The sequence below is a fragment of the Xiphophorus hellerii genome, chromosome 4 (genome assembly GCF_003331165.1).
Source record: "Xiphophorus hellerii strain 12219 chromosome 4, Xiphophorus_hellerii-4.1, whole genome shotgun sequence".
Taxonomy (NCBI): domain Eukaryota; kingdom Metazoa; phylum Chordata; class Actinopteri; order Cyprinodontiformes; family Poeciliidae; genus Xiphophorus; species Xiphophorus hellerii.
The window spans coordinates 10,028,604-10,049,377 of NC_045675.1; the positions used below are offsets into that span (position 1 = coordinate 10,028,604).

At 39.3% G+C, this 20,774-nt stretch overlaps 1 protein-coding gene across 1 annotated transcript in view; it reads right to left on the reverse strand.

The window, feature by feature from the left end:
- LOC116718570 (insulin-like growth factor 1 receptor) overlaps positions 1–14,597 on the reverse strand; it is a 48,196-nt gene extending 33,599 nt beyond the window's left edge. Inside the window, exons 1-2 of the mRNA XM_032560649.1 lie at positions 13,637–14,597; positions 5,940–6,506 (exon numbers count right to left, since the gene is read on the reverse strand). Coding sequence (XP_032416540.1) covers positions 5,940–6,506; positions 13,637–13,727 — 658 coding nt within the window. The 5' untranslated portion in view covers positions 13,728–14,597. The remainder of the gene's footprint in view (positions 1–5,939; positions 6,507–13,636) is intronic.
- Between the last annotated feature and the right edge of the window lie 6,177 nt (positions 14,598–20,774).

Below are 20,774 nucleotides of genomic sequence, written 5' to 3' on the forward strand. Positions count from 1 at the left end.
ATTTATCCATTATCAGTTTGAAAGAAATGTAAGAGAGGTCTTCCTTTAAGGTGCTGTGTGCCCGTAGAGTCCAATCAGCAGCAGTTTGTGTTTCTGTGTGTACTGCTTACATCAGTCATTTTCTGTCTAAGTCACTGGTTCGTACCTCCTGGGGCATTAGTTGTGTAAACAAACATCAGTGATGTGCAGTCAGGGGAGGCAGGTGAGGCAGAGCCTCACCAGCCATAATGAAAAAATAATATGTAATGATAAAATTTATATTTTATAATTTTTATAATATAATTTATATTACCATATTCACACGGTGGTTTATACTATAAAGTATTTCATTTTAATTTAGCTTAACCAATTTTAATTGTTTTTTTTCTTCAAAATCACTGAATTTTAGCAATTTCCTATTCAAATGCTCTGAAGCGAAGCCGGTGAGGCAGCAGCGAGCTGTGCCTCACCTGGGATTGCACAACCTTTCGCTAACTGCACTGGCTGCCATTCTATGAGAGCATGTTCCTCTTGTCTGTACATCGCCAATAAAATGGCTAAAAAACATTTAATATATACACTGATTTTACATTATTTAGCTTATTCAGTACAGTGTTTTTTGTCACAAACTGTAGTGTGTGTAACGTGTTTCGTATGCTGAGGACCGATCATAAATGGCAGAGAACAGACTCAAGGTGAGGCAGGCAGTTTTCTTGCCTCATGGCAGGGGGCACTCATGATTCCAGACATTGTGACTCCACAACTGCAGAGTAAGAGACAGTGAGCTAGCGATACAGAATAAGTCAAGTGCAGCAGTAGATTTATTGTTTTCTCATCTCTTTTCAAGTCAACATGGATAACTACATCTCTAAACTTAGGGTTTTCTAAAGTGGACTTTCAAGCTAGACAGGAAATAATAAGTAAAGGAAGAAGAACAGCGGAGCTGAAAGGTATGCTTCAAAGTATGAAACAAAAGGTTACCCGCTCTTTTCAAATGGAGTGGCACACAAAAAAGACTGGCTTTGTGGATGTTTTGTCAGAAATTGTCTTTTCTGCTTCCCTTGCCTTCTGTTTTCCAGTTGTGGCACTGTGTGGACTCAGGCGGGATTTTGCGACTTGAAGAATTTGCAAAGAAGCCTCTCTAAACATGAGAGACCCCTCACATTCAAAGCCAGATCGCACTGAAAATGTTTGGGACGTCGAGGATAGATTTGGCTTTGGACGAACAGCGGAGACTCAACATCTGTATCCATAATGTTAAGGTAAAGGAGAACCGAGAGATTTTAAAAGATATCAATGCAACTTGCTTCCTCGCCAAACAGCAACTAGCATTTCGTGGAAATGATGAGAGCATGGGCTCTGCTAATCGTGGCAACTATGTTGAACTTTTACATGTCTTTGCTGAGAAAGATGACAGGCTAGCAAGACATTTGGAGACATCTACTGTATTTTCTGGCTTGTCTAACAGAATACATAATGATTTAATTGAAGCAGTCGGTGAAGTAATTAGAAATGCTATTAAAAAAGACATCAGTGCAGCCCCATTTGTTGCTGTAGAAATAGATGAGACCACAGATGTCACAGGTAAAGCTCAGATCTCTGTCATATTGCGCAATGTGGCCAAAACTGAATCAGGTTTTGAGGTGAAGGAGGCGTTTTTGGGCTTCTATGATGTGAGTGAGGACAGACGTGCTCCTGCCATAGCGGAGTATGTCCTGAGAGTGTTGGAGAATGTTGATAAGCTTGTAGCTCAGACATATGATGGGGCAGCTGTAATGGCATCAGAGCTTAATGGGGTGAAGGCTAAAATAAAAGAAAAAGTGCCCGAGGCCATGTTTACCCACTGTTATGCACACAAGCTGAACCTGGTGCTATTGCATTCATCAAAGTGCATGCCAGTGTGCCGCGCGTTTTTTATAATGGCTGAGGGACTAGGGACGTTTTTCAGCAAGTCCACACAGCGCATTCACTTATTGGATAGTGTTGTCAAGCGCCGTTTACCCAGAGCAGTGCCTACAAGGTGGAATTCTAATTCTAGGCTGCTGCAGACAATAAGCATGCACCAAAATGATCTGCGTGCTGTGTTTCATATTATTATGGAAAATCCCGATAGCTGGGATAATGACACGCTGATGATGGCAGCAGGATACGATTGGTGGCTGTCAAAAGCATCGACATGCTCCCTGATTACTGCATATGAGGGCATTTTCAATGAAACCGACACACTTTTCAGAGAGCTGCAAAACAAAGTGATGGACATTGAATACTGTCTTGCAAGCATCCGCAACACAGTTTCAGCTATCGAGTACATAAGACTGGAGTTTGACAGTTTCTACGACCAATTTGAGCAGAAATGTGGCGCACTTGCTTTGACAGAGTGTGGAGACAGTCGGTTAGAGATGAACGGAGACGCGTGTTGTGTAACATTCTTGACGACATCAGCAATCAAATGAAGGCTAGGTTTAACCATTTCGATGAGCTTCCTTTCCTTGGTTTTTGGATTGGGCAAAATTCAATGAAATGTCGCAACATTTTGATGGCGCGAAACTGCAGAGCCTGTCAAAGTATGCCAAGTTCTTTGACTTTGTCAGACTAAAGGTGGATCTCATTGGACAGTATAGCTCAAAAACAATAAGGGATGAATGTAAATCTCCTGGACAGCTTCTCAACTTTTTGGCCAAGAAGGATCTTATTGCAACTGTTCCTGAGGCGACAAAGTTGCTCCAACTAGTTCTTACTGTGCCAGCTACCACAGTGTCAGTGGAGCAGTCATTCTCAGCATTGAAAAGACTCAAAACATAGAGCTGGAACAGGACCGTTCAAGGAAGGCTTTCTTCCCCGGCAGTGATCTCTACTGAAATGGAGAGACTTTTTAAAACTGAAGGAAAATAAGGAAGACTTTTACCAGGAAATGATGGATGTTTTTATGCAGAAGGAGCGGCGCATGGACTTCATTTATAAGTAAAGGTAAGACGGCAACGAAATATTTTTTGTTTAGTTTTTTTTAATGAAATGTGCGTTTTGTAAGCTACAGTTTGTATGTGTAAAGAATGCAGGAAAAAAAACATAATCCATAAACTGTGTTAGGTTAGCTAACAGCAGTAGCTGTACCACAGCCAAAAACATACTACTGCAACAGACTGAATGTTCTATTATTTTTGTGGGAAATATTTGAGTGTTTTTGGTGTTGAATCCTGAAACATAAGACTTTGTCAGTTGCTATGGCAACGAGTCTGCGCGTAGTTTGGCTGAGACAGCGGGCGAGAAAGAAGTGGTTTCGAGTTGACGGTTTTTCTGATTTGTTTTCCCTTTGCAGTGGAGCACAGCACTAAATTAACAATACCCTACATTTCTAAGTTTCATTGACTTAACGGAATTATTCTACTACGGCAAAGCTGCTATGGATGGCGTAAAAGCATAGTCTTTTTGCCCTCCAGGGTTGTGTGCAGGCGCGAAATTTCCGGATGTAAACAATAACATATATACTTGTAAATCTGACTCTGATTACGTCAGTGCCTCACCAGCTATGAACCTGATCGCACGTCACTGACAAACATGATAGATAAATCTCCTGCTTTGCTGTCAAAATGGGTTGTTTACTTATGTTATTCGTCTCAACAGATGAATGAGTTTAAAGCACAAAACTACTTCAAGTTAAACTATAGCCTCCCCAACAACACAGTCCCTGCAGGGAGAGCAGTTGTGTTGATGTTGTCTGTGATAAATTCTGCTTTATGGCAGCAACTGATAAGCTGTTCACTTCGTCTGGCACACTGTCTGGTGAGCCGCTTGAGCATCATCACGTGGTCATCCTCCACCTATTTCAGTTTTCCTTAAATAGGAAAAACAAAATATGCCATATTTTTCAAGATGACAAAACATATAGATCATCCACCAAAAGGTCTCATCTGGTCAGACAGGTTCTGGAAAACAGCTGCGATAAATCTGACCCAGACACTTTATGGTAAATATGGAATAATCATCAGAATTCCCGAGCCTTGGCATGTCTGCAGTTTCAACAAAACATTTCACCCAGACACTATGTTAATATTTCTGGCAAGAGATTGCTCAGAAAATACTGGATCAGAGGTCCACAGAACCACAGATCCACAGAAAGCAGTGGATGAAGGGATGATATTCTCTGTTGAACACTCAAAACATCCACAGAGTTGTTTGGTTCAATCCAGTCCATAACTTTTAGTTTTATTTTTCTCCAGTGGCATTTAGACTACAGATTGAAACGCTAAAGTGACATAGCTGCAATTTTTCTGCAGTAGAGTGTTCCAGTGTCATTACACTGGATGCATCCCTGAGCAGCTGTTGGACAGACACTTGGACAATGCCTTTATGAGAGCAAGATCACCAATTCTGGAAGGAGTTTAACAAAACATTATTAATAAAATAACCAAGTAAAACCTAAAGAGTTTATTCAGTGGGGTATTTGGTAGCTGAAGCCCTAGAAGGTTTCCCTTCTAAACAAAAAAGACAAATTTTGCTGTTTGGGACAATTTTAAAAAAAATAGTCACTATGGAAACTATGCTTTTGAAGCAGTCTCCAGTCCTCTTGGCATTCACATATGCAGTCGAATTGCACCAAAGTTCACTTCAACTGAACAGAAGTGAACTCCTAAAGGGGCGCAAGCCATCACTCATAAAAGGTAACACTGCTTAAAAACTAACTTAAAAGCTACAAGAAGGTAGTCTTCTAGGCACCTGTTGAGCTTATACCACTAGGAATAAAGGCAAAAAATGGTCCAACTCCAGAGTAAGTAAGGTGTGCCGAATAAAGTGTTGACTGTGTATGATGTAGAGGAATCAGGGTGAAATTCACAGGTGTGCAGACTTGGACAGGCAAAATATGCAAACGTCCACAAAAAGAAAAGTCAAATCAAAAGAACTGTTTAGTTGACAAATGAATCATCACTAGTTTATACTTATGCACATAGCCTTTCCACATTGGAGAAGTAGTAAATTGCAGCCCAAATAGATGAGATTAAATAACACAGTACCATAAACTGTTAAATAAAAAAGCTCTCTATGACTCTAATTTAAGCAAAGAAGAAGTGAAATAACCAACACACCAAATATATTCCACTTTCTTATTTCTTTTTCAGCATGCCCACACTCTGTCACTCCAACAACCCACAATGCAGCCCAGGCGCATGTGGGCCTGTCAAACATTTGCATCTTTACACCTCGTTCCTTCACACATAAATGCGAATGTACAACCGTCAGTGTTGCAAGAGTGTTTGATGCAGAATTGTGTTGCTGCACATACCTACGTGCCAACTCCAGGCCAGTCCTGCGACAGCTCCATGTCACAAGACAGAAAACATTAACATGCTGAGTCTGCAGTAAGGCACAGTCACCAGGGAAACATTTCAGCCTGACACACACACAGCCAGCCAAAACACATCGCCTTAAAGGCACCAGCAAAACAAGTTATCCTAAATCCCACATACATAAACACAAAAAGGAGCTTTTAAACTTAATGTACACAGGCAGAATAATTACAATCTTTAAAGCGTTTATTAAAGAAGGTGGGATTAATTGGCCCAACCTCGACTTGTCAGCTACAATTAAAGATAACTACACTTTCAGCGTGTTAGACAGCTGCTGATATTTGACACGCACACTCTTAAACTGAAGCAACAAAGACCTGGGGAGAGGCTTTGCCTAAGCAAATAAGTTTCTTTAGGCTCCTTCTTTGTGTGACCTTAACTTGGGTAAACATTTGAGAGAAATTGCAGACCCTACAACCCTCAGCTTTTTTTTTTTTTTTTTTTGCCTCTCTCTCAGCCAAAACACAGGCATTAAAGTGACGAGCAGCAGGCCATGACTGGAAATCTGTTTATTAAGCAAAAGAATTTGGCATCCACACGAATCAGGTCAAAGGCTGGACTGTCTGCACGATCCTGTTCAAATCCCAGATGACATATTATGTGTCAGAGTCGGCTTACCTTTTTGGCAATGATGGGAATTCCAGCAGCGGTAGTTGTAATTGTTGTTGAACATGGTCTTTTTGCACATGGGATTGTTTTCCATGATGCCTGGACAAACGTCACTGCACTCTTTGGACTGCTTGTTCCCTGCGATGTAATTGTTGAACTCTGCATCCATGATGAGGGACCAGTCTACGGAGTCGAGGTAGCAGAGCTCTGGGTTCTTCTCAATGCGAATGGCCCCCCGGGTGATGTTTCTCAGGTTGTACAGGCCGATGTCCTTCAGGCTGGTCATCTCAAAGATCACCAGGGCATAGTTGTAGAAGAGGTTACGGCCACGGATGACAGAGAGGTTAGGGAAGAGCGTGCTCAGGCTGTCCAGGCCTGAAACTCTGAACAGCAGCAGGTAGTCCGTTATCATGGTCAGCTTGGGGAAGCTGAGGGTGCGGAAGACTTCCTGGTTGAAGTTGTTGTTGCTTTTGTCACCTATGAGGAGGATCTGCAAGTAGCCCTCCACCACTGTGCAGTTCTCCAGTTGTCTGAATTCACTTATGTTGTTGCCGATGTCGATACTGGGAGTGCAGACTGCAAGAGGGAGAAACAAAAAGGAGGTGAGAGGCCATTGGTGCATGCAGACTGAATAAGTAAACAAAGCCGAGGTTCTTAAACTGTGGCACAAATACCCACTCAAGGTACCTGGGCAACCTTTAGAAATACTCAAGATGAATTTTAGTGTGAATTATTTGCAAGATCTAAATAAAATTACTTTGATAAAGTGGGCAACAACGAGTCAGAAGCTGTTTTATTCACCTCTGAAGTCAAAACTTGGGAATGATACTAAACCCAATTCAGTTGTGTTCCCATTCCAAGTTGGAAAACAAATTGGATTTGCTATTTGACACAAGTGGCCAGGCTAACTACTATTATCAACAAAAGCTAATAATAATTAGTTTGTCCTTATAAACAGTTTAGAAATGTGTACCAATGGGAGTTACGTGCTACTGTATTTAAGAGATTTAATAAATACAAACTGTTGAAAGAGAAAAATACATTCCATCAGCAGACATAATTAATATGCAGGCAGCCACAATGGATTTTTAAGGTAAGGATTGGTGAAAAACATCTGACTTTCCCGCTTCTAGGAACCTTTCTGGCTACCTTTCCAACCTAAAACTTGAAAATTTCAACTTCTGAGAGAACATGAACATATATCCACCCTGTGTCCTTGGATCAATATTGCAGCATCAATGGATACATTTTTTTTGTCTCAATGTTTTTTAATTTTTTTTTATCAGCCCCCAAAACAATCCTGTCTGGTTTTATATGGTTTAGAATGTCTTTCAAGATGGTGGTACTTAGAAAACTTGCCATTTACCAAAGTGGTACTTGATATGAAAAAACTGAAAGTACCTGCTCTATTATTTTATTTCATTTTCAGTTTCCTTCTTTCAATTGTATTTACTAAAAGCTTATTTAGTATACCAGCAAAAACTGCTCTTAGAAATCAAGATATTTCATTTATTGGAACGCTCTTTGCTGTTAAAAGTATATACAAAAACACACGTACACAAACACTCCATTCCTGCCATTGTCATGCTCACAAATTTTTTTTTATCATATTCAAATATTGACAGTACACTTGAGCTGTGCTGTTGTTGGCAGAAGTTTGTCTTCCTGTTCTCATTCTTTAAAAGCGACTTCACATGGTGTGACAAAGTAAACACTTGAATTGGGTTGGATTCATGCTTAGTTTAACAATAAACTTTTGACTTCCCGGCTGTTGTTACTCAAGCATAAGCCTCATAACCCCTTACTGTTTTGTTTCTCAGCTGGCTTTTAACAGGCTTTCATAACATTTTATCAAGGACACCACCAAAAGACACTTTTTAATTATGTATGTTTAGGTCTTTTCTCCCGCTGGTAGTTCAACATCTGCCCCACGATGGGTTTCACTGTGCGTATTAATGCATTTTTTTTTTGTATGAACAATAAAATAGGCAGTTATAATCGTTTTCACTATGTGGCGGCTGTCACAACTTAAAAATGTAATACAAAATAGAAAGTCATCAGATCTTTGGAATTTATGCAAGGTAGTAATTTCCGTCCAAAAATTGTTCAGCTATTTCGGCTGACATCAAAATGTTGACCAATCAACACTGCCAACAGGGCAAAGCTCCAAAATTCAACACACACAGTAGTTCTTGTCCAAATGCTGCCATCCCACAATAGAAATCTTTCCCTCTAGAAATCTTACAGTTCATGCTCACCGATTAAATGAATTAAAGAACTCCTCTTCAACAGGAATGAAATGTCTTGGCTTTGGACCAAAGGCCACATAACAAAAGGTACTAGTTTGACTTTTGATGTGCACAGATTGGAAATAAATGCATATGAGTGCTTTTGAGGTTTGCTGAGGACCAACAATACTTCACTTTTTTTTTTTGTGCTTTTAAACTTGCTGAAAATGTGTTTACTTTGTCCACGCCAACCTCTATTGTAAACTAACTGCTACAAAAACTGAGATCAAAACACAACGCTTTGTACAGTGTGTGCTTCTGAATTATGCAAGCCAGTGTGCGGAAAAGTTTGGTGACTAAAGACAGTAATGACTGTTGATGATAGGTGAAGTGTTTACCTTTCCAGCTCTTACTCCCACCTGGAAGATGGGCTCAAAACAATACTCAGCCCGAAGCCCCAGCAGCACCCACAGCAGCATGGAAGCCATTATCGCACATCACTGCGAGGAGGCTTTACACTTCAAAAGCTGGAGGGCATTGAGTCATGGAAAACTCACACCAAGCAGCTAACAGGTTGTCACACTACCACTTAAATGTTGGTCTATAAAGTTATACTGTTTGAATGTGAAACAAGGAAAGCTGGTGGATCTCCAGTAAAGACATTGTTTTCCTGATGATCCCACCACATGAATGGGAGCTTTTATACCTTCAAAGTTGTATAAGACGCACCATTTTCACCATGCCAACATTGCAAGACAGTACTGCATGAAAGAGGAGTGACTTTCCACCTGTTGTGAATGCATAACCCCAGTCCATGTGGCAAGCAGAGCATGAATGCCTGACAATCAACTGTAGTTAAAAGATTTAAATGTAAATATTTAGAAATGTTCAAATATATTTGTAAAATTTGAAGAAAAAAAAAAAAAAAAGATACAGGATTTTAGGTCCTAACGTACACCAATGCAAAGTTATAGGCAGATGAGTTGGCCATCTTAATTCATTTTACTTTTATGGCAATAAAAACATATAGAAATTAGATGTGTTTTTATTACAAGAAGAGCTGGTATGGTTGTTTTGTCTCTCTGTAATCGACTTGTCTCTGTTCCCTGTCAGCCATCTGAATACCTGTTAATGCAGTCTCAACATGCAAACCTATAGAAATGCACACTGCCTGATGATGTTACATCACTACAGCCTGGATGCTTTACCCTCGGTGGCCTCTCTGCAGATCCAGCATGTCCGTCTTTCACAGGGCACTTCTGCTAATTATGCTCATGTCGATCCTAACCAGGAGATTCTGATCAAAATACACATGCTTACAGCAGCAGAGGGAAAACACCAATGACAGGTGTAGCAGCCTATTAGCTCCCCCCCCTCTCTTTGCTTCCGCACTGACAGATTTTGAACAGCTGAGTACACAAGCCTATCTCTGCAGCTTTGATGAGCCTCCAGATTACATATTTACTTTTGATAACCTTTCCGGAACTGGCTGTAGCACCCGGACAATCGGAGGAAATCTACTTGAAGCTCCATAAAACAAGAAAAGAAAAGAGGATACACCTCAGCTGCTGCCTCGTCCATCGCCGCTAGGCTACATCCAGGCTGTTTACTCCTCATTTCCAATATATTTTTGACAAGGTGCCCGAGGGGGCAAACGTATTCATAAAAAATAATTTTCCACATGAGAAAGAAATTCACCGGAACGCTGTTGCAGAAGCTCAGGCTTGACAGAAAACCCATACTGTAGATCTGAAAAGCAGCAGAGCTGACCTTGGCTAAACCAAACCTGCAGGGAGCCCCCTCCATTCACAACTGATACAGTAAATCAGAAAGAATGCCCAGAGTCTAGCCACACCAGTCATATTTAGCCAGCCGAACACCGGCGCTGGATTTCAACGAAAGAACCCCTCCACTGCTCCCGGGTTCATCCTGTAACCACCGGAGGCTTACAGTAAACTCTGTAACACACAGTCCACAAGCTCCTCACTCTTCCCAATCAACAGAACTCAGTCTGTTTGGCTTGTGAATATTCTTTGGTTTGTTCTATTTTAAAACCAGGACCCTGATTCAACCCGGTAAACCACACCTCCCCAACATGTCATGATGAATAAGGATGAATCAGGAAGCAGTTTAAAGTTTAGCTGGAAGCATTTCAGGTGGCAATACAAAAAACAAATGTTTAAATGGCTTAATAAGCTTCAACTTAATCAAATTTGAAGGTTTACAAGGCGTCAAAAGCTGTGAGGCTTGAATTCTTGACATTTTAGTCACACAAAAGACTAGCTCTTTATTCTGCAAGTCTTGTTGTCACTTGTTAAAGTTCTGTTAGATGGAAGCTATAGAGACAGATCAAAAAGTATGAATTCACTACTTTTATGTAAATTAATCTGTTTGACTGAAAGGTGCGGCTGTGCCTCCGGAATATTTTTAACATATTTCCAAGGTCTAAATATCTTTTGGCTTGTTTTACAAAGGGAAATAAATGACTGTTAATGCCCCATGGTCTTTGGACAGTTCCTTGGGCTTTTGAATTTTATTTTATGCATATATCATGGCCAGGTTGTGCAGTTTGGTGTCCTTTTTACTTGTTTATAACTTTTTTCAAGTCTTAGAAGTTTTTAAACTAAAATATTTTTTTGTACCATACAAGACATATTTTTACATACCATCGTTCCAATTTTATGTCTGTCTTTTTTTATCAATTACATTTCATTCCCACCAAAGCCACAGATTTTACCATTTTCCATGAGGTAAAATTTGTTTTTCATGTACTATAAATCAACCATTCTTCATAGAGGAAGAAAAATCTCCTAAATTAAAAACTCCTGACTTTGAACAAATTATAAAAGACGATCAGAATTAATGTTGCCGAAGGTTTTTGATAAACATTTTGGTTGATTTGTATCAAATCAACCAAAATGTCCAGTTTTTATACATGATATGGAAAAAGCAGTTCATTCAGCTTTCATTCAGGCTTTTTTAATAAAACTGGTAAATAAAATAAAAAAATGTTGAAATGCCATTGGGAAAAATGTATTGATGCTTAACCTGAAATAATCTGAATGGCAACTTTACACAAATATGTCAAGATCCAACAAATCAGACAATAAGTGGTGTTTGATTTTTTTTCTCTATATGTCTGAAGTCTCACCACAGACTGGCAGGTAAAAGTAATATTTCTCTCTTCTGTTTCATCCTGGACACAGACTAAAAGTTCAATCTTTACTTCTCATGTTCCATTTCCCTGTCATTTTCCTAATGGGATAACAAACACCTATTACTTTTTTTCCTGTTAATTTCAATTTGTGACAGAGTTGACAGTGTGCTGTGCATGTGTAGCCTGGCTGACTTTCTCTGCTGCATGACTCAGAGTGATGGATGCAGAGTGCCAACATATCTGGGTTATGACTGTGGTGTGTTTGTGATTAGAGGTCAAGTGATGTGGGTTTTTCTATGGCCAAGGCCGATATTTAGAAATGAGTGCAGCTGATGGTCAATATTCCAAGACGATTATTTCTATTTGATTTGGAAGATGTGTTTTTTTTTTTATCTGGAATCAGAAATATGCAAACTAGATGAAGCAGTCCCTTCTTTTTCTTCTGTGACTCCACATGTTAGTTTTTTTTTCCTGCTCCCATCTTTACTAAGATGGGAGTGTTGGCCTTTTAGGAGATGCCACTGTAGAAAATAATAATTATGGCATTATAATCTCTTATAGGATGTTATTCACTTTGCTTTAAAGACTTAAAATGCCAGCTCATCTGCTTGATTCTTGTGCCTGTTGTGATGTCATTAGCCAAAATCAGACACTGATCATTTTCCCCAAGATTGGCTATGATCAATAGTCAACAACTAAAACACTGAAAAATAATCTGATTTTTTTTCCCCCCTTCTGTTTGTTAAATGTCTTGTATTTCCTTCATTTTCAGTTTGATTTAAGAACACTACCTCTATCAAAGATTCTCCACTGCATTTATTTTTAGTGACTGGAGAAGAAAATGGGAACCCAACAATTAATTACTCCTTGTATGGTCCAAACCATTAAAAACTGGAATTTATTCAAGGGTCAAAAATTCAACTTTAAGGTTTGAATTAAAAGGTGAAAACATTAATTTAAGATGCTGTTGGATATTTAATTGTAACATCTAAAGAAATTATTAAAATTCAGCTTTACAACTTTCACTATCACTATCTTTAACTATACCACAATTTAATCTGCCTTTGTTTTTATCTTACATGCAAAATATTGGTACTGTTTCAAAGTTTCTTAATGCACTTTCAGGTGAAATAGCTTAACATGTAATTCCTTTGAAAATGTGCCAAACATGCCTACATTCAGAATCCTTGCAATTTTTTTGTTTCAGAATTTAATACTTTTTCAAGCTTTTTCTGTACCATACAAAGTTTGAATGGTACAGATTTTTCTTAAAGACTTGATTATTAAAACTTCAGATAAAAGATTAAATCTTTGCCAGGTCAGGTCTTATTATCTACATGCTCCTTTATATCCTATTTATCACTTTTGGCAGCACGGCAATGTAATATTTCAATTCCTTTTTTGTTCCCACAAAATTTAGATGAACTGAATTTGAAAATGTTAATACTTTTGAAAATGACTTGATTATAAAGAATGAAATACACAGTCTTTAAAGTATAGTCTATTAGTTTTGATGTCTTCATTATGTTTCTAAAACATTAAGAAATAAGAGTGCCAAATGTTTCATTTACTATTGGAACCAGATACAGAGCAAAACTTTGATCTAAATTTAACAGAAAACAAAAGATATACAGTATATTCCTTTTTTTACCTTTTTGAAAGAGGATGCCTTTAATTTCTCAATCAGTAACTGAATAAAAGAGACATAGGTCCACATAAGTGAAGGTATGTGGGAAACCAAAGAGCAGGGATATAATCTACATAAAGTATAATTCAATACAAAAAAAAGTTTATATATCTGAAGTCCAGATTTTGTGATTTTAAATTACAAAATCTAAAATCACAAAATCTGGAAAACACACTTTTCCATACTAAATGTATATTTTTTCTGATGTAACTAGACTTGAAAATTATAAGCTCAAATTCCCTACTTTTTCTGACTATATGGGAACCATGTTAACAAGACTGATGGCCATCTCCATCACCTTGCACAACTAGAACAAAACAGAAAATTGTTTTCAATGACGTTAAAGATTAAAACCAACACCAACATTGTCTCGTTCTTTTACATCTGCACCACAATTCATTGATCTGCAGAGGCCATATTTGCATATAAAGGCTGCTTAACAATAAATGCAATGTTTACATCGCCGAGAGAAATCTGCTGGATATAATTCCAACAGATTTTAAAAACAACAGCCGTAAAATCACCGTGTTTGTGTTGTTTAAACGAGTGGCCCAGTCATCCCACATACAGTTTGTGCTGGAGCATGGAAAAACATCGTGTCCCAGTGAGTGTGTTGCTGAGCAGCATTACTTACTCTCTGCGGTGGCGGGCCGAAGGCAGGAGGACAGAGCCAGCATCAGACCCCCAAACAAGGTCAAGCGGCTCCCTTCCATTTGAGACTTCATCCCCGTACACGTAAATTCACCAAACAATCCCGCGGGAAGATGAGTTGCGAAGATGGAAACGTGGGCAAAACCTGGCCACAGCGGTCAAACACCGTTTTTTAAAATCTCCAGCCAGCACCTTGTAGCTGTTAGCTGGCTAATGGAGCTAATAGCTACTGCCAGGAGGCTAGCGAGGCTGCTCTCTCACGTTTCCTAACGGGAGTCCAGTCGTGCTCCAAATATCACCGATTTATCCCGCTGGCCAGACAGCGCGTATTCATAGCTCACTCTATCCCTGCCAAACACAGCGCTGCATTGACGTGTATAATGAAAGCATGGCGGCTAAACTAGCGGCGGGGATTCCTCGGTTATCGTAATCCACATCTTCACACTCCATATCAACAGGGAGGAAAAATCTTCAATGTCCTGCTGCTGCAGGGTCTTCGGGAAGCATGAAACGGTTCAGACTAGCCTTAAAATGGGGGTGAAACGAGATGAAGCGGGGCATCCAAAGGCACGCTGCATTTAAGCACAGCACTGTTATCTGAACGACGCAACGTCTCCGTGGAAATATCCACGACAAAATCTGGTTTCAGACCGAAGCCTCCTTCCTTCTCCTCCACCTCCTTCTCCTCCTCCTCAGCCGGTCATCACACGCTCACACACACCGCCTTGTTGTTGTAGACGTCGTTGATGGCAAAAGTAATATCGGACTGCAAAGCCTCTGATTTGGTCAAGATTTTTTTGCAACTCGGTGCTTTTCGCCAATATATAGCCAAACGGGCAGCGTGGTTAGACAGATTAATGCACAGGTACACGCACGGTCTCGCTCGGTCAGTCTGCAGTCTGCTGCGTTCGCTGTAAACACGGCGCCGTGCGCACAGATCGTCTCTGTCTGAAAGATCAATCACGCAGCTGTACCAACTTAGAGAGCAAGGAGGGCGTCCTTTCTACTGCAGTTTAGCTTTAGTTACCATGGCAGCACTGTCCAGCTTGATGCTAACTAACTTTTTATCAAATGAATTATTAACTGTACCAACAAACTGACTCAAAAGTAGTCAAATTACTTAGTCACTGTCGTTAATAGAAAATAATTTCTCCAAATAATACTTTCTTTAGCATTTCTATAAGTAGGTGGTCTAAGGACCCATAAATTCTCTAGTAAAAATAGTCATTTTTCGTCGTTTCTTAAAATGGTCAGGACCAAATACGGTCACGATTAACATAGAATTAAAAAAATTGACAGAGTGAGACCTCCGTGTCACCAGCCTAAATTGACACAGCCATAACCACTCTTTTTTTTCTTTTCTTTTTTTTACAAGACGGCGTTAAGGAAATCTGGGATGCCGATCCAGGATCGGATTTGTTTTGCTGTTCAGAAATGCCCGACGGAGCAACAACCCCCGGCTGCGGATTACAAGGGCCGTCTCTGACGGGGGAGTGACATCTATACAAATAGCATGTATCCTATGCGTGTTATGTGTCTAACTCCTATAAAAAAGCTATATTTATATCTTAAAAAGGCTGTTAATTTTTCATAGAATATATCCCAGGTGTTTTTACAATAAAGTAATGCTATCATACGAAATAATTAAAAGAACCCTTATGACATATCCAGGTTTAACTGATTTGCAACGACATTTTAATGTAAATTACACCGCTAATTGTGATAGTCTTGCAGCTTTTGTGTGCACCTCGTGGAAGAACATGTTTAGCAAGATACAATTCGATAAAAATAAGGTACTGGCCATTAGAGTAAGTCTAAAGAATAGCGAAACAAAATTGTTTTAGGGGACACAAGAAAAAAAGACTTATCTTAACTAAACCTCCTTCTGAGGATTATTTCAGAGCCTGAAGGAATAACCGGGAATAACATGTAGGTTGAAGGAGGAATAGGTACCACAAACAGGACCCTCGCTGAAAATCATAGTGAGGGCCAAAGTTATGATGCTGTGGGATCCCGCATTAGCGCTCTGGAGACTATGAAGAAAGATGCCTGCTGAACAATAAAGTCATTCTTTTGTCAGCGTGAGAATGGGCGAGTATAGATGTTTTTATTATTATTTTTTTTGTCAGGAGGATGGCAACTAAAAGCAAATATAATCCAAGAAGGAACATTTGAAGATTATTCCATCTAATTAGTCCTACTATGTTTACTTACAATTTGGTAAAAAAAATAAAAAAAAAATGCCGAAATTGTACAACCATTATTCATAAATGTTTTGGTATTAAACCTAAATTTCTGAAATATTCAATTATTTCGTCTGCACAATTGAGTTTTGTAAGTGGTCCTGCAGCAATGTTTAACTCAACCAATTAGAGTGGGCATTATGATGCCATCTGGAGGAGAAAGCAAATAATTGCAGATCTCCAATTAATTATGTATTTTGCGGCAATCCGTCAGAAATAGATTGGCATACAAAGGCATTACCAAAAATATTGACTTTGTTTTTCTATTAGAAGCTTGAGATATATATTCACTAGAAGATGTGTTTGCTCCCCAAGAGCTTTATCCAATTTATATGTTCATTTGATATTCTTAGTCTTGTGTAACCTGCGACAGACTGGCGACCTGTCCAGGGTGTACCCCGCCTCTCGCCCGGAACGTAGCTGGAGATAGGCACCAGCAACCCTCCCGACCCCATTAGGGACAAGGGTGAACAGAAAATGGATGGATGGGTGGATAGTCTTGTGTAACATTAAACAAAACAATATATATTTTAAAAGTCTTGAACTGTAAAATTGATCTGGGGAGCCGAGGAGGTGCCGGTATAGAGTGGATATGAGGTGAAGAGGAACTTCATATTTTTCAGCACAACAACAATAATTACTTAATGTATGCATTTAAATCAACAAAATAAAATAAAATAAAGAATTTAAAAGTTTTGGAATGACCCAGAAATACTCCAGATTAGAATCTAATTGACAATTTCCAAAGTGATTTGAATAAAGTTGTGCAAAGGAGATCTGACAAATCTGAATATTTTGCAAATTGGAGTGGGCAGATATTAACATTCTGCCACTTAAAATAATATGTTTTATGCTGGTAGATTCCAATGCAAAACAACTAGGTGCTAAAATCAATTTAAAATATACTTCTAAAACCTATTAATTTAAAGATAATATGGTATTTATGCTACCATATTATTTTACTTTTTTCATTTAGGTTTTCAGGATCCAGTTGTTTTTCAACCGAGAAATAAAAAGTTTTGAAATATCTTGGTCTCTTTTAAGTTTATGTGTTCTCCCTGTGCTTCTGTGGGTTTTCTCCAGGGACTCTGACTTCCTTCCATTGTCCAATGTCCAATGACAGCCTCCTATATAGACAATGAATGAATGAATGGATGCACGATGCATGGATGGATGGATGGATGGATGGATGGATGGATGGATGGATGGATGGATGGATGGATGGATGGATGGATGGATGGATGGATGGATGGATGGTCTCTCTTTTTAACATCACAAAAGCTTAGCATTTTATCAGGAATGTGTAGACTTTTTATATCAACTGTGTAGATCAGGAATGACCTTCATTGGTACAAGTGACTTTTAGACAGGTAAAGGTGCTGCAGTCTTTTGAGGTTAGAAGCCCAGGTTGTGGAGGTGGAGAACTAGCAGTCTGTGATGCTTTGAGCGATGCAGACACTAAACAAAGCCATCCTCACAGGAGGCCCTGACAGTTTTGATCAACCCATAATTACAGGGTGCTTTCATCACTTTGCAGAGCAGGGCACGGAGGCATTATTTGAACGGCACACATTACTTCAACTCTGGCAGACAGCACTTGGCATCCATTGCATTTTGTCAATTATCATTTGGACGGGGAGGGGGGTGCACATTAAAAATTGAAACGATCAGTGGCCACCCAAGAGTCCAAATACAGTGAGTCACTCTTTAACAAATGGTTACTGTACCGATATGACCCTACTGTGCCAGAGAATGTTGTGCCTGTCCACTTGCATTTGTTAAGTCCCTATTAAAGTTCTCATCAAGGCACCCGGCAATGCCCACCTACCTCGACTGTCCCGGTGAAATCCATTCTCACATTGCACTCATGTGGAAATAAGCCTGTTTACCACCAGCGGGTCACACATGCTAATGAGCGTCTGTTTGTTTTCCACTGTGCTCACACAGGAGGAAGGGAATTTAGGGAGAAATAATAGATGATATGCAGACAACAACCCAGGTGGCCCTGCAGCACTAATGATGAAAAATGTACCACACAGACATATTGGAAATGGAGGCATAGTTTATACATTTGCTCAAATATTATACAAGCAAATATTACATATATTTGAGCAAATATATATGGCTAGGTTTTAAGAGTCATTGTCCTTTTAGAAGGTGAACCTCAAACTCAGTCTCAACTCCTTTGCAGCTTCATACAAGTTTTATTTTACTGCATCCATCTTAATGTGTAGCAGTAGTTTTCCACAGCTTTGTACACACTTGGTCTTATGGTTTTCATTAATTCCCTCCCTTCTTGGTGATGTTTACCCAGTTTTTAGATTCTGTTTACTAAATAGTTAATGTTTGAATGGAATGGATTTTTATATAGAAGTGAAGAAGCTGCTGAATACATGTGCATGCTGGGATATCTTCTTCCAACATGTTTTGAACCTTGTAATGCCACAACCAGGAGATATTATTGTAACCCATTATTTGTGTCATTCTTTGGCTGAACTAAATCACTTTAAGATGTGTAATAAGTTGATTTTTTGTAGTGAAATGAGTACTGAGCTGACCTAATGATTTTTTTTCTTTCCTGTGTGGACTTAAGAAGCATTTAGGACGACAGACAAAACATTTTTCAGAAGCAAAAAACAAGAGAAGAAATCCAGTCACCTGTTATTTAAGCAGTTATAGGAACTTCAATGTCCTAAATGACTGAGAATCTACATCAGGACGCTTCCCATGTGATCACAAGCTGTATCCTCACTGCTGCCACATTGCATAATTTTGCAGTCTTTGTGACTAATGTACCATCAACTGAGGCTCCATGCATTCCTTTGTCAATAAAACAGAGATATGACAGAATCATTTTATATAATCTATAATGGCACTGCCTCACATGGAAATGGATGGATTGCTGGATATCTGTGGACGAATGGATGGATGGACGGACAGACAACATCCATAAATATTTTTTGTGCAGTTGAAAAATTGCCAGTTCATATATTTGAGGAGGACCTTAATTACCTTCATGATTGTGTTTTATGACCATTTGGAAACTACTGTATCCCCAGCCTTAGGTTTCCAACATGGTCTAAGAAAAGTCTGGGATTTTAATGAAATATTTTCATTGTCTGGATCAGAAAAAAGGAAAGTAGAATTTGGTAAACCTATTGGATTTCAAAAACTTTATTTTGTATTTCACTGTTCAAATGTTCCAGCCATCCACCCATTTGGACTTTTCAGTTTAATCATTGCTATAAAATATCTCAACAAAAGTTAGTCACTGCTGATTTGGGATGTCATTGTTTGGAGTTTCCAAAGCAGTGAAGCATTCAAAAATGTTCAAAGGATGCAGTAATTACACGAATCCTCAGTTGATGGTGCATTAGTCACAAAGACTGCAAAATTATATAATGTGGAAGCAGAGAGGTCTCAACTTGAAAGACAAACTCCAAGGATTTTCTGGTTTTATTCATTTTTATTTTAACAGATTATGAGAACATCCCTGTAAAGAAATCCAAATGGTTACGTAATTCCCGGGAATGGAAGGGAGCCAGGATGGATGGACAAAGGAAACCATAATAAAGGGAATCAGGTTGGTTGGATGGATGGGTGGATGTATAAAGGAAACCAGGATAAAGGGAACTAGGTTGGATGGATGGATGGATGGATGGATGGATGGATGGATGGATGGATGGATGGATGGATGGATGGATGGATGGATGGATGGATGGATGGATGGATGAATGAAATGGATGGATGGATGGATAATTGGATGGATGGATGGATGGATGGATGGATGGATGGATGGATGGATGGATGGATGGATGGATAGATGGATGAATGGGTAAAGGGAACTAGGTTAGATGGATGGATGGATGGATGGATGGATGGATGGATGGATGGATGGATGGATGGATGGATGGATGAAGGGAACCAGGATGGATGGAGGGAACCAGAATGGATGGAGAAAACCAGGATGGATGGATGAAGGGAACCCGGCATGGCTGGATGGAGTTCATCTGGGTCTGAAAGCAGCTTCTCATCAGGACGGTATAGTTAAATCCTCATTTCCTCTCTCAGTTCTGCCCAGCAGTCTCTGCTCTTCCAGTGTCCATCGGCTCAGTGTGACGTAGTGACTCAAACTGAACCGGCGAAGCCGTTTTTAGGCTGTTTGATCTCAAATCTCCCCCAGCAATGGCGCCTCAAATGAGCGAGTGGTAGAGACACACCGGCGACCCGTTTGGCTCATTACTGAAGGTACCAGAGTCTGATTCCATCAAGCTGCGGTGGGACACCTGATGAAACTCTCCCACGGCTCAGACACAAATAAAAAGGAGAAACAGGAACTCAGATGAGTAATTTTCCATCAACATTTATTATGTTATTGTGATGGAAAATAAAAACCCCACTGAGAAGAAAGAAGCTGCTGAGTGGAGGCCTAGAGGGAAGAAGTCCTCTTCTTCTTCTGGTCCTAATAGGAAGAAGACATTTAAACTTATTTGGGGCATTTAAAATGTCTTCAGGTCCTAGTATTAAATGTTCATCAGAATTTAAAGTTTATTGATCTTCGAGAATGTGTTTTTGCATCATTATGTCATAGCCACTATATTAGTTTACAATGGTATTAAAACAAAATCGTTTACGGTAATCACTTCTGGGACAATGTATTGTCCAGCAAAATTTATGTTGACGATTGTCACAATACGTTTTGCTGGATGATGAATTGTCCAAGAAGTCATTGCCATAAACGATAAAACTGTAATGAGACCATTTTCAGATAAAATGGTCTCATTTTAGTTGATGGCTATAGCATAAAAATGCAAGAACACATTCTCAAAGATCAATAAATTTTAAAAACCCAACTGAGAAGAAAGAAGCTGCTGAGTG